This window comes from Bombus impatiens, unplaced genomic scaffold (genome assembly GCF_000188095.3).
Source record: "Bombus impatiens unplaced genomic scaffold, BIMP_2.2 scf_0203, whole genome shotgun sequence".
In the NCBI taxonomy this organism is placed as follows: Eukaryota; Metazoa; Arthropoda; class Insecta; order Hymenoptera; family Apidae; genus Bombus; species Bombus impatiens.
The window spans coordinates 1,412,902-1,426,489 of NT_176622.1; the positions used below are offsets into that span (position 1 = coordinate 1,412,902).

The 13,588-nt window shown below is 31.3% G+C and overlaps 3 protein-coding genes across 3 annotated transcripts; 1 reads left to right on the forward strand and 2 right to left on the reverse strand.

The window, feature by feature from the left end:
• Positions 1 to 104: 104 nt before the first annotated feature.
• LOC100744529 (mitochondrial import inner membrane translocase subunit TIM44) lies at positions 105 to 2,994 on the reverse strand. The gene is made up of 7 exons (XM_003487803.4): positions 2,904 to 2,994; positions 2,223 to 2,378; positions 1,907 to 2,152; positions 1,624 to 1,828; positions 1,409 to 1,557; positions 968 to 1,331; positions 105 to 892 (listed from the first exon to the last, which is right to left on the reverse strand). Exons 1-7 carry the CDS (start codon positions 2,904 to 2,906, stop codon positions 645 to 647), a joined length of 1,371 nt encoding a protein of 456 aa, XP_003487851.1. The 5' UTR covers positions 2,907 to 2,994; the 3' UTR covers positions 105 to 644.
• A 246-nt stretch (positions 2,995 to 3,240) lies between these two features.
• On the reverse strand, positions 3,241 to 5,000 carry LOC100744766. Its single transcript, XM_003487805.4, has 2 exons — positions 4,547 to 5,000; positions 3,241 to 4,480 (listed from the first exon to the last, which is right to left on the reverse strand). The coding sequence occupies exons 1-2, from the start codon at positions 4,759 to 4,761 to the stop codon at positions 3,250 to 3,252; spliced, it is 1,446 nt and encodes a 481-aa protein (XP_003487853.1). The 5' UTR covers positions 4,762 to 5,000; the 3' UTR covers positions 3,241 to 3,249.
• A 359-nt stretch (positions 5,001 to 5,359) lies between these two features.
• Positions 5,360 to 13,178, forward strand: LOC100744889 (splicing factor 3B subunit 3). The gene is made up of 13 exons (XM_003487806.4): positions 5,360 to 5,515; positions 5,959 to 6,440; positions 6,646 to 6,818; positions 6,889 to 7,385; positions 7,457 to 7,622; positions 7,910 to 8,078; positions 8,998 to 9,149; positions 9,394 to 9,549; positions 9,814 to 10,105; positions 10,179 to 10,845; positions 10,935 to 11,051; positions 11,233 to 11,611; positions 11,699 to 13,178. The coding sequence occupies exons 2-13, from the start codon at positions 6,044 to 6,046 to the stop codon at positions 12,185 to 12,187; spliced, it is 3,654 nt and encodes a 1,217-aa protein (XP_003487854.1). The 5' UTR covers positions 5,360 to 5,515; positions 5,959 to 6,043; the 3' UTR covers positions 12,188 to 13,178.
• The last annotated feature ends 410 nt before the right edge of the window (positions 13,179 to 13,588 follow it).

A 13,588-nucleotide genomic window follows, 5' to 3' on the forward strand; every position in this document is an offset into this window, starting at 1 on the left:
AAAAATATGTACAATCTCTGTTTAATTGTAAAATGTTTACACATTCCCTCATTTTTATTATATAATTTGTGTGAGACAAATATTTGGCATTCAATATATATATCTTGTTAGGCTCTATTTTTTAACATTTTAATACCAATATTTAAATATGTACAGAAACAAGTTCGTAAAATTTGTGTATACTTCATGCATTTTAGCCCAGATGATGTAACATATGGATTATAAAACATGATAGCACAATAATTTATATTTGTAATTAATTAATTGTTCTGGCGTATAAAGATAATTATAATCCTAAGTATAAACAATCAAATTTTTATAATCTGCATTTTAGTAATGCAAATAACATTTGATTGTTCTATGCAAACACATAAATCAAAAATTTATATATGGAAGATTTTACAAAGATCCTGTAGCTTCAAGCTACATAGAATTGAACGTCTAATTTAAGTCACAGAGATTAACATCTATCATCTATGAATTAATATAAAGGTCGCGAATCTCGATAAGAATCTTCTCTTTCAATACCAGTTGCATTGAAAACCATAAAAAAACATGTCAGTTCTCACTTATTCTTCAGTCACAGTAGTATACACATTAATTTTTTCTTAAAGCTTTAACTAAATTCATACCTAAACTATACACTATACAAATTGTTCAGTGCTAGTAGCACTAAGATCAAGTAAACGCCATGCAGCTTTTGGATTAAGTTCGGTAGGATCACGACATAATACCCATATGTAATTGACACGCATTACTTTCTCAGGATCTCCTTCAATAACATTTTTCTTGCCATCTCTCACACACATGATTTGTTGGCATTGGAAACTGATTATTAAAACTGGTCCTTGTTCCATTACTTTACCCATTATTAAATCTATGTTGTTGATATCTGAAATTGAAATATTTAGCTTTATCTGGAATAACCGCATAAAACTAAACATTTTATATGAGATGTAAAAATTACCTAAAATTTTATTGTCTAATTTATATCCCAGTTTTTCTACTTGTAACAGTGGTTGTGCTATTACTTTGTACGGAGCTTCGTGACACCAGTCTTTTAAAATTTCAAGATCCCCCCTTACCATAGCTTCCAGAATATTTGGAATAATGTCTGTTTCACAATATTTTAAAAATTGTATTCTATCGAAGCTGGGATCTAGTTTACAAATTTCTGTTAGTGTTGCAGATAAATCTGTCTTTTGAAACAATCCACCGACTATATCCGTAACCTTTTCCGTTAGTAGCCTAGAGGCACGAATGACAGGATTATCGGATTCTTCGTATTTGATCTTCCATTCTAATATTTTATTCACATATGGATTTTTATCCTTGGAAAAATATAATTATTACAAACATCTGCAGTGCTGCAAATATGTAATATAATTCGATTATCTTAATTATGTACCTTAAAGTTTTGCCATGATTGATAAAATTTAGAATCTTTATGCAATTCAACATCCATAGCCTGTTCATTTGGTTGGACAACTTTGCTATCTACTGATTCTACCACATCTTTTCTTTTCCTCAATACCTTGGGAGCAACATACACTTTTCCTGCAATTTTGATTTAAAAAACATATTATTATAAAGCCTCGTATTTATTTGCAAAAATTGCCTTACCATGCATTCCTTGATGATCTAATTCCTCGCGTACAGCTTCTGCAGTTTGTGATATTGTTTGAAATGCACTTGTTTTACCTAAAGCCTGGCTTTTTTCAGATATTGTTTCTGCTGCTCCTTTTGCAGACTTTGTTATTTCCTCGCTCAGTTGACCAGCTTTCTTGCCTAATTCTGTTTTACTTGCTTCTTCAAGAACTTCTTGTACCTATGTGACATTATTCAATTAACTTCCATAACACATATTCTCAACTAACAAATACTAACAAATATTTTCCAATCGTACCTTTCCTTTTAAGGATTCTAACTTTTCTTTAAGAGCTTCAGATCCTTTGGCAGCTTCAGATTCAACTGCTTGAAATTTCTGTCTGGCAGAACGCAATGCTTCTGACTGTTCTAGTTTTTCTGCTTCTTCCCTGAACTTTTTCAAAGACTCCTTCATCTCTTTATTCTTTTGCAATTCATGTTTGATATTTTCAAGAAATTGAGAAAAGAAACTGGGTCTCCTCGCTGGATTCGAATAGAATCTGACCTAAAAAAAAACACATGGTAATTAATCAGACCTATATACCTTTTTGAAGATATTTTAAAGGGAAACTCACTGATAATCCTTGAATATTTGTGATTTGTGGTAATTGAGACCGTAGTACAACATTGTAAATATGTATTGTTGAACCATCTCTGGGAAGTTTCTTCTTAGATCGGGCAGATCTTGTGATACCAATAAGGCTAGCTTTAGACACAGAAAAATTCTGAAACTATACGAAAAAGATATACATGCATTTCAAGTTCATAGAAAATGAATCTCCTTTCACATAGATAATAATTTACATGGTACAATTTAAAATGATTCTTTTTAATATAATTCTTTTTATATCAAAATATAATATTATTTACTATTTTTTTGTGAGGGAGATATATAGGAATAGGAATTAAGGATTGATAAATTTTTATTATATACAATAGATAATTATTACCATGTTATGCAAGTTTATTTCTTTCGCGTGTAATTATTTATATCATTATTATTTCGTTAAGAAATTCTGTAGAGGCAGAATATAATATCTCAATTTTAAAAAACTAAACTTTATGATGCAACGGGACCGAAAGTATGAAAGTTATTCAAAAGAACATAACCTAGTTGTGAGAAAAAAATGTGACCGGCTTGCGAATTAAACATTCATGACCTCGGATTAATATAGGAAAAGAAGGACAAGCACGCTTATTTCGTGCCTTCACGTGATTAGAAGATTATGATTCAGTTAGCAATTAGGATTATTTACCATTTTACGAACGATTTATCTGCAACATCGAATATCTTCATAAAATATATTGCGGATAGTGAGAAGGACATCTATCGACAAAAATTAGGACAAATCATGAATATATAATAATTGTATATGTGCCAATGTGATAATTTTACTCAAAAGTATCATATTATCAAATATATAATTAGTAAAAGTTTTCTTATAAATAAAAAGTATACATATTTTTATTCAATTATTTTTACACATTTGTATAATCTTAAATATTTATATTATTGTAATATATATATATATTACAATAAATGGTATCTACAATAATAAAACTATAAATACAGCAAATTATTATATGATTATAATATAATGATCAATCTCCCCTTAATCCTGGTATTCTATATAAAAATTCTCCATCATAATCATAATAACAATCCTTTATCCTATATGTCTTGCCTTTTTTGTAAACACTTTGAGGAATTTTTATACGTTTTGTATATTCCAAATCCATATCCATATAAGAGATTCGCTCTTTTACATATGTATCCAAGCTTGCACTTTTGATTTCTGCTTTGGTTGCTACTTTGGATTCAGTTGCATTTGTTCTAACATCCAGCATATTTTCATCAGATAAATTCTTTGGAGTGCTAACACATTTTTCTTCAATATTAGTATCTTTTGTAGTATTATTTAATATGTTAGGACTTACATCTTCTGAATTCTTAGATTCTATATACTTTTTATAAGTATCCAACAATGTTGTCCTTTCTTTATATGATGTCTCATCTGAATTATGTAATTTGTGTTTCAAGAATTCTTCAAAGAGTAATGTTTCCTGTTTTATATCATGCTTTTTTGCATTGTGGATTTTGCTACTTTCAGAGCCATTGCTTGTTTTTGTGACTAATGTTAAATTTTCCTCATTTACTATAGATTTTTTTCTATCTCTATTTGTATTGTTATGTGAGGAAATTATCAGTTCATTTTTCATGATCGCTTTTTCGTTATGCATTTCTCTATGTATAAGACTATTGCTTGTTTTCTTGACTAATCTAGAATCTTTCTCTTTCATTGCATTGGTTATCTTTCTATCTTTGTTTGGAGGATTTTGTGAAGAAATTAATACTTTATCTTCTGCAATTGGTTTCTCCTTAATAGAATCTGCTATAATACTACCAAAAAATGAACTTCTGGGTTTTGGAAATTCTATCTTTGCTGGTATATATTTTTCTGCCAAAGTTTTCCTGTCTGTTAAACTAATTTTTCTATCTTTAAATTTCATTAAATGCTCTTTTAAGTTAGCATTCACTGGTAATTGCCCAGTTTTAAATTGTTTCCAATTTTTAATAACCTTATTGTCGTATGCAAGAATCCTTTCTACTGATTTTGGTTCCCATCTTGATTTCAAGATCTTTTTTATGGTTTCAGGTAAAGCTGGAAAACTTTCACTGAGTCTTTCAGGTGTCCACTCATCAGGATTTTCTTCATGCAGCTTCTGTATTTGATCTTTTTCAACGTATGTAAGAAAATTTGGTTCTACCTCCTTAAAATATTTGCTTTTAATGATACGATGTTTCAGTAGTTTACAATCCTTTTCAGTTTGCCTAAAAATTACAATATATTGAAAATATAATTGATATATATATAACTCGATATTTATTTATATATACCTGTTATGATCTGTATAAGACTCAATAATGTCAGCAAGATCGGTTTCGTATTGTTCCACATCATTTTCATCAAAGTCTTCAAGATTATCTTTAAATTCTCTATTATTTTCGATTTTCATTAGACGTACTTTTCCTCGTACTCCAGCAATTTCAGGTTTAGGTTTAGTGGCATATCTTCTCAACAGCTTAAATGTTATTGCTCTAATGTTATTCATCTTTAAACTCGTTCATTTCTTTTACTATATTATATAAAAAAAATTATCGATATGATACTTGCATACACATAATTCTGTTTATAACCAATATTAACTTAAGTTATATATCATATAAGTACTTTATGTCTAAATATTAACTGAAAGAATATATGTGAACCGCGCTAACTGCAGTGGCGCTAACTATAAGTCTTAAGCGTATTTTAAACATTTCTATGTGCATGATTTAAAATTATGATAAACAGCAATACTTCTTACCATTTTATTTTATTAATTTTTAATAGTTAATAAATTAAAATTAAATTAGACAACTTTTTTAGTTTAGTTTATTTTTTTATCTTTTATGGTTTACTAAAAAAGAAATTTTCTCCCCGATTTTACTTTCAAGTCTTAAGAGCAGTTCACAAGGAAACATTGAACTTTTTTGTTATTAAATGTATTGAAGCTAGATTTAAAAGATTATATTCTCAATGATATATTTATTAATCTCATTTATTGTTTGTAAGATATTATTATAAATATGGTTCTTGAAATATAATCATATTGTGGAATAATTCTAATTCTATTGGAAAACTATAGGTAGCGTTGTAATTCTTTATGAATTATGTTAGTTTCCATTCTACCTATGTTATTGAGTGTGGTCAAAGTAAATCTGAAATGGGACAAAGTTGGTTGCTTGGTATGGTTGTTGATTTATGAAGAACAGAATTATCTACTAGCATCGTATTTAAAGTTGAAAAATATTTTCAGCTGCAAGGTGAAATAATTTTCGTAACCTTATTCTATATTTAAGAATTACTATATTTTTTTATTTTGTATTTAATTTAACGTTTAAAAGATCATTTACGTACATGCTACGAAGCTTTTTTATTTCCATTCTTAAATTTTAACTCTACACGTGCAGCAGATGACTTTAATTAATATTTTTTAACATTTTTGTTGATCTAATTAATAAATTTATATTTATTCGATAAGTATCTAAATGCTTGTTGTTCAGTAAGATCGAAGTTCGCGTTATAAGTTAACGTGAACGGACGCTTCCATTTTTTACTCCTTTTTACTGTCTTATGTGAAATTATTCTTGTATTCCTATGTTATAATAGTTTTCTATTTTTAAATGCATTAGATAATGCTTTTCGTTCTTTTATAAAAAAATATTAATTTGCAACAATTTAATTTTATCTATAATATTCATTACAGCATGGATGTAGGTTTTTTATTTCAATGAAAAGTGTCACATTTTCCTACTTAGTGGTTGATTGAATAATAAGAAAAAGTCACAAAGATGTATTTGTACAACTTGACTCTTCAACGAGCCACGGGTATCACCCATGCAGTGCATGGCAATTTTTCTGGTAGTAAAATGCAAGAAATTCTGGTTTCACGTGGGAAGTCATTGGAACTACTAAGACCTGATCCAAACACAGGAAAAGTTCATACTCTTTTGACTGTAGAAGTCTTTGGAATCATAAGATCTTTAATGGCCTTCAGATTAACTGGTGGTACAAAAGACTATATTGTTGTTGGATCAGATTCTGGGCGCATTGTAATTTTAGAATATATTCCTGCCAAAAATGTTTTTGAGAAAGTACATCAGGAAACATTTGGGAAAAGTGGATGTAGACGCATTGTACCTGGACAATATTTAGCTATAGATCCCAAAGGAAGAGCTGTAATGATAGGTAATGCATATATTGTTAAATAATTCTATAAATTGTGCAGATGTAATTAGATATTTTTTTGTACCAACTGATTATTTAGTTATGTCCGTGTTTCAACTGATTAACTTTGATTATAATCACACTTAATGATGGTACATTCTAGTCATGAAAATGTTCTTAGTGATATAATTCATCCATAATTCAAAAGAAAATGTATTTATTTTAGGTGCAATTGAGAAACAAAAGCTTGTTTATATTTTAAATAGAGATCCAGAAGCTCGTCTTACAATTTCTTCACCTTTGGAGGCACATAAGAGTAACACATTAGTTTATCATACTGTGGGAGTAGATGTGGGTTTTGAAAATCCTATGTTTGCTTGTTTAGAAATTGATTATGAGGTAATACTCCAACATATGCGAAAAATATACAGTATTCCATAATATTGACAATTTTGTTTATGTTACCCAGGAAGCTGATAATGACCCTACAGGAGATGCAGCGGTAAAGACGCAACAAACATTGACTTTGTATGAACTTGATTTGGGTTTAAATCATGTTGTACGCAAATATAGTGAACCTTTAGAAGAACACGCAAATTTTCTTGTGTCTGTTCCTGGAGGGAATGACGGGCCGAGTGGTGTTCTTATTTGCTCTGAGAATTATTTAACATACAAAAATTTAGGAGATCAACACGATATTCGTTGTCCGATTCCGAGAAGACGTAATGACTTAGATGATCCCGAAAGAGGCATGATATTTGTATGTTCTGCTACTCACAAGACAAAGAGCATGTTCTTCTTTTTGGCTCAAACCGAGCAAGGGGATATTTTTAAAATTACACTCGAGACAGACGAAGATATGGTGACTGAAATTAAATTAAAATACTTTGACACTGTACCTGTTGCAGCAAGCATGTGCGTTTTGAAAACTGGTTTCTTATTTGTAGCCTCGGAGTTTGGTAACCAGTAAGTGTATTACATATATTTAAAGAATTATATTTTTGAATTGAATTACATTTTAAACAATTTTTTTTTAGTTACCTTTACCAAATTGCACATTTAGGAGATGATGACGACGAACCAGAGTTTAGCTCTGCCATGCCTCTTGAAGAAGGTGATACGTTCTTTTTTGCACCAAGACCACTTAGAAATTTAGTACTAGTCGATGAAATGGATAGCTTATCGCCGATAATGGCATGTCAGGTAATTTTTTATCAGTACTATTAATATACTTAAAACTAAAATTTAATGCACCTTTAAAGTAGAAAAGTTATACTTGATGTGTTCTTTTTCTGTAGAGGGGTGCAATAGTAAAATATTCTTAGTCGCCTTCAATTTGTCTTTGCAAATTGAAGTTGAACCTAAGAATTACAAATGTAAAAAGATGTAAGTACAGTAATTCCAGGATACTTGGTTATTGCTTATCTGGAATTTACTGTATATCTTTTTGATAAATTCTCATTCATAAAATGATTTGTTATTTTATATAGGTAGCTGATTTAGCAAATGAGGATACTCCTGAATTATATATAACTTGTGGTAGAGGACCACGATCAACGTTACGCGTATTACGGCACGGTTTGGAAGTATCCGAAATGGCTGTCAGTGAACTGCCTGGTAATCCAAATGCTGTGTGGACTGTTAAAAGAAGAGTCGATGGTTAGTTTAAAAATATCTTTGACAGTAGTTGTTTGCATGTCCTTCTCTCTTTTTTTCTTTCCTTCTCCACTATATGCTTAAGCGACAGTGCAGAATAAATTTTACCAGCTTTGTTTTGTTTTCTGCATCGATGATACACACCTTTTTATCAATTGTGATTATATTATTTACACATTAATTAGTTTGATCATCCTACTATACTATATAGCAATTTCTTGCAATAGTTTTTATTTAAATTCAATTACAATAAGTTGGAATATTACTTAAATAAGAAATGAATATCTTTAAATATATAAGAATATTAATTTTCTGGATATTTTTTATAATTAAGAGATATTCGTAATAATTAAAAAAATAAATGATGTTAAAAAATTGTGGAGATATCTAGAATAAGACTTCGTTCGTAATTATTTTTATTATATGTAAAACAATTTCTTTTGAATGACTAAAAAAAAATGGGAAAGTAATAATTATTTGTATAAATCCCATTAAATCATTTACTTCCAAAAGAAGAGAAATTATTTTATTACTTATTCTAGTTTAACTCTACAATTTTTCAATACAAAAACAAAATGCAAAAGAGAACAAAAAAGTTGATTTTGTAAATGATACTAATGAATCTGGTGGCTTGATATACTCTTATCAAACACCAGTTCTCTCTTTCAGGCTACTGGCATGCTATTGGTTGAACTACAGAACACAGAAAGTGACAGAAAGGTAAGGACTGTGAAAATCGCTGGAGATTAAAGAAATTGAATTTGCATCCAAAAAACCGTCTACTCTTTGCGTGTAGGATGAAAAAAAAAACAGCGTGTTCGACCGTCTACGAAGAAACGATTTCTATTATTTTATCGAATTTCGTTCTTACACCTTTACTTTTCTGAGATACTCAGAGTGAGCTTTGTAATTTTGATTACAGAGGAGTATGATGCTTACATCATAGTGTCCTTCGTCAATGCTACTCTTGTACTTAGTATTGGAGAAACTGTAGAAGAAGTGACTGATTCTGGATTTCTTGGTACTACGCCAACACTGAGTTGCTCTGCTTTGGGAGAAGATGCCCTAGTACAAGTACGTTGTTTTATTATGCAATTTGTTTTTAATGCACTACGGTATCTCCGACTCCTGGTCGACCACGAGTCGGTCGCAATAAATAGTGCTATATTATACAGAGTTTTCGCATCGTTGAGTGCTTAGATAATTGTTCTAAACATGTCTGGTAAATGAAACTCGACATAATTACCATTATTAAAACATTTGTTTCTCTAATTACCATTTTTCGTATTTTACGATGGCTTTGTCATATTTTGCTTAGGTATATCCTGATGGGATACGTCATATTCGGGCAGACAAACGTGTGAACGAATGGAAAGCTCCTGGTAAAAAAACTATAGTGAAATGTGCAGTAAATCAACGTCAGGTTGTAATTGCACTCACGGGAGGAGAATTGGTATACTTCGAAATGGACCCTGTATGTATACTAGCTTTCCATTTATATCTGCTAAAATTGTATTATTATCTTTTAATCGCATCATTTGTTCTCTCTATGGTACTAATTATCTTTAGAGATGTAAAAGATGCGTAAAATATGTCACTTTGCTCATCTTATTTAGTGAAATATTAATTATTTAAACTAGATGAAAAGTGGACAACTTTGAAATCCAGTGTATCACGAATCCTTCTCAATCCAAATTCCACTTATATTTAATAATTTTCGTCATTTTGTACTTCCTAGACGGGGCAATTGAATGAATATACAGAACGAAAAAAGATGCCATCGGAAGTAATGTGTATGGCGCTCGGAAACGTAGCTGTTGGTGAACAAAGGTCATGGTTCTTGGCTGTCGGTCTTCAAGATAATACAGTAAGGATTATTTCCCTGGACCCTTCTGATTGTTTAGCACCGAGAAGTATGCAAGCTTTACCGGCGGCCGCGGAAAGTTTATGTATCGTTGAAATGGGTGCTAAAGATGCAAATAATTCTGAAGATTTATCACCACAACAGTCCAGTCTCTATTTAAATATAGGTAAACAACAGCAATATTATAGCTGCAAAATTGTTTTTTACTTTATTATAATTAGTTAAATATATACTCGCAGGTTTACAAAATGGTGTTTTGCTAAGAACAGTATTAGATCCCATTTCGGGTGATCTCGCAGATACACGAACTCGATATTTGGGTTCTCGACCTGTTAAACTGTTTAGGATAAAAATGCAGGGAAATCAAGCTGTGCTTGCAATGAGTAGCAGATCATGGTTGAGTTACTATTATCAAAATCGTTTTCATTTAACGCCACTGTCATACGAAAGTTTAGAATTTGCATCAGGCTTCAGTTCTGAACAGTGTCCAGAAGGAATTGTGGCCATTTCGACGAATACGCTTAGAATCCTTGCTCTCGAAAAGTTAGGTGCGGTGTTCAACCAAATTAGCTTTCCTTTGGAATATACCCCGAGAAAATTCGCAATTCACACGGACTCTGCACATCTGATAATTATTGAAACGGAACACAATGCGTATACTGAAGAGACGAAACAGCAGAGAAGGTTACAAATGGCAGAAGAAATGCAAGAAGCTGCAGGAGCAGAAGAGGCTGTGGTAGCGAGAGAATTGGCTGAAGCTTTCTTATCCGAGGAACCCAACGAAGCCGTGTTTGGTGCACCAAGAGCTGGACCTGGTTTATGGGCGTCGTTAATAAGAATAATAGCTCCCACAACAGGGCAAACGTTTGAAGTACATCGACTCGAACAAAATTTAGCTGCTTTATGGTAAGAATATAGAAAATATCAATATCTTAAACAAACATTTGGGAATAAGGAAAATTACTACATTTTTTTTTTAACGAATTATGTTATAGTTTGAGCCTTGTGAAATTTTCTAATCAGGGAGATCAACTGTTTCTCATAGTTGGTATCGCGAAAGAGTTCCAATTGAATCCAAGAGTTAGCAGTGGTGGCTTTTTATATACATACAGGTAAGTACTTGCTCTAATACGTTTAATAAGATAAAAGATGTATTAAACAATTTTTGTGATGAAAATACACACAATTACTGTAATGTAATTTGATGAAATTCCTGCAGTACTGAAATTTAAATTCCACATGAAGTATGTAGTTAAAAAAAGAACGAGTACAAAAGTAAATATTCTTTTGTAGAGTGAATAGTGAATGTACCAATCTCGAATTGGTGCATAAAACCACTTTGGATGAAGTACCTTTGGCCATATGTCCGTACCAAGGAAGGGTATTAGTTGGTGTCGGTAGAATGTTGCGTTTGTATGATATGGGCAAGAAGAAATTGTTGAGAAAATGTGAAAACAAACATATTCCTAATGCTGTTGTCTCTATCAATGCAATTGGGCAAAGAATTTATGTAAGTGATGTTCAGGAATCCGTATATGCTGTTAGATATAAACGCCAAGAAAATCAGCTTATAGTCTTCGCCGATGATACGCACCCGAGATGGATAACGACAACGTGCGTTCTAGATTATGATACCGTTGCCACTGCCGACAAATTTGGAAACATTGCTGTTGTAAGTAACACTGTATATTTCAGTAATTAATTAGGTACTAATAAAATTGTTCGGATAAGTATGTAAATTTTTCATATTTTTTAACAGATACGCTTAGCAAGTGGAATTAACGACGATGTGGACGAAGATCCAACTGGGAACAAAGCCTTATGGGATAGGGGTTTATTAAATGGAGCCAGTCAGAAGGCAGACACAGTTGCGTGCTTTCATGTTGGTGAAACTGTTATGTCTTTGCAAAAGGCAACTCTTATTCCCGGTGGTTCTGAAAGTTTGGTGTATACGACATTAAGTGGAACAGTTGGCGTCCTCGTCCCCTTTACGAGTCACGAGGACCATGATTTTTTCCAACATTTGGAAATGCATATGCGCTCGGAGCATCCACCACTTTGTGGAAGAGATCATTTATCATTTAGATCGTATTATTATCCTGTAAAGAATGTAATAGACGGAGATCTTTGCGAACAATTCAATTCTATTGAACCGACAAAACAGAAAAGTATATCTGGCGATCTCGAACGAACAGCTTCCGAAGTGTCAAAAAAACTTGAGGATATTCGTACGCGATATGCTTTCTAAGCTTTGGAATATAATTTATTATCGAATTATTACGAACTTGCATTCCGTTTTTATGAACTCAATATATTTTTCATAATAATGAATGAATACGCACTGATTAAATTATTTGTAAAAAAGAAAACATTACGTACATATTGTTTTTAATAAGCAGATTAAAAGGAAAATGTATAAAGACGTCAACGCGTATTATGTAATAAGTATGAATAATGTTTTATGTATCATATAATCACATTGAATGTGATGCTAGAAGATCGTAAACGGAAATTGTTTAAATTGAAAGAAAGGAAGTTTATTTCTAGTAGACAAATAGGTCTCTAAATTAATTTGTGTAAATTCTTACTTTATTTTATCGTTTCATCCTGCTTAAGAAAACACTGTAACGAAAACTAGTTTTTTATTGAGGTAAAATTATTGTATATCCAATCGATTTCTATGATTAGATGTGTATATGCATCGAGTGTGTATGTGATTTTCGTCAATAATATTTTATGGTCTCAAAAAACATTACTCCTAAGTATTTTTTACATTATTAATTATCATTATTGATGAAACATCATAATATAACTTTTTTAGTTCATACTTGTTACAGCTTAGCGAGAAAAAAGAGCTCTGATGATGAAAAAACTGAGCTCTGATATCTAGTGAAGAAAAAATAGAAAACACTTCGTCGACCTATTTTAGCATTATAAATACAGTATGCATATAAGACTGAACATACTGTCTCAACAATTCTTCAACTAAAAATAGATAATGGTCAAAACAGATATTTGAGTAATGACTAATTCGACAAATAAAAGAATTATATGATGTATGCTTCTCGAAATTAAAGTGTAATATTCTATTTAAAAACGAAAAGAAAAATATTTCAATTTTTTATCTTTTTAAAAAATATGTTCATTGTACAATGCATATACTTATAAACTAGACAAGAGACAACGTTGTGTTGAATAAATTTCTCCCCAAAAAATAGAACAAAAGTCGAGTGTTTCAAGCATGTATAGGTTTTCAAAGCATTATTATTACCCTTTTTGCGAGCATTCCGCAAGCTCATTTCTCTGCTCCACTATTGCTTCTTCTGTCTGTGTGCATCCCTTTCGACCTACAATTCGTCGCCAATAGCGCTCAGGGTTGTAGCTCGCATTTTTCTCCGTGAGCTTTGAAGCGCGAAGTTAATCCGCGTGCCGAAGCGTATTGAGGGTATAACGCAACGTTATTACCCCCGTTTAACCTTCAGACAACTACAAGTAGGTTACGGGGTATGAAGTTTAGATGCCCCATTTAAAAAAAGGCAAATATGCAGGACAAAAGATTATGATTATTTTAATGTATCATATTGGATCAATAAACGAAGAAGACGAAGTATTGGTATTTATCATTTCTTATCTCAAATAGTCCTTTTCC

Excerpts from the sequence above, each read along its gene's own strand:
- LOC100744766 (XM_003487805.4), bottom strand. The coding sequence starts at position 4,761 with ATGAATAACATTAGAGCAATAACATTTAAGCTGTTGAGAAGATATGCC. Across the intron at positions 4,481-4,546 it reads TCTTATACAGATCATAACAG|GCAAACTGAAAAGGATTGTA; the intron begins GTATATATAAAT and ends TGTAATTTTTAG.
- LOC100744889 (XM_003487806.4), top strand. The coding sequence starts at position 6,044 with ATGTATTTGTACAACTTGACTCTTCAACGAGCCACGGGTATCACCCAT. Across the intron at positions 9,550-9,813 it reads TATACTTCGAAATGGACCCT|ACGGGGCAATTGAATGAATA; the intron begins GTATGTATACTA and ends TGTACTTCCTAG. Across the intron at positions 10,106-10,178 it reads CAGTCTCTATTTAAATATAG|GTTTACAAAATGGTGTTTTG; the intron begins GTAAACAACAGC and ends ATATACTCGCAG.
- LOC100744529 (XM_003487803.4), bottom strand. Across the intron at positions 1,332-1,408 it reads AATCATGGCAAAACTTTAAG|GATAAAAATCCATATGTGAA; the intron begins GTACATAATTAA and ends TATTTTTCCAAG. Across the intron at positions 893-967 it reads ATTAGACAATAAAATTTTAG|ATATCAACAACATAGATTTA; the intron begins GTAATTTTTACA and ends TTTCAATTTCAG.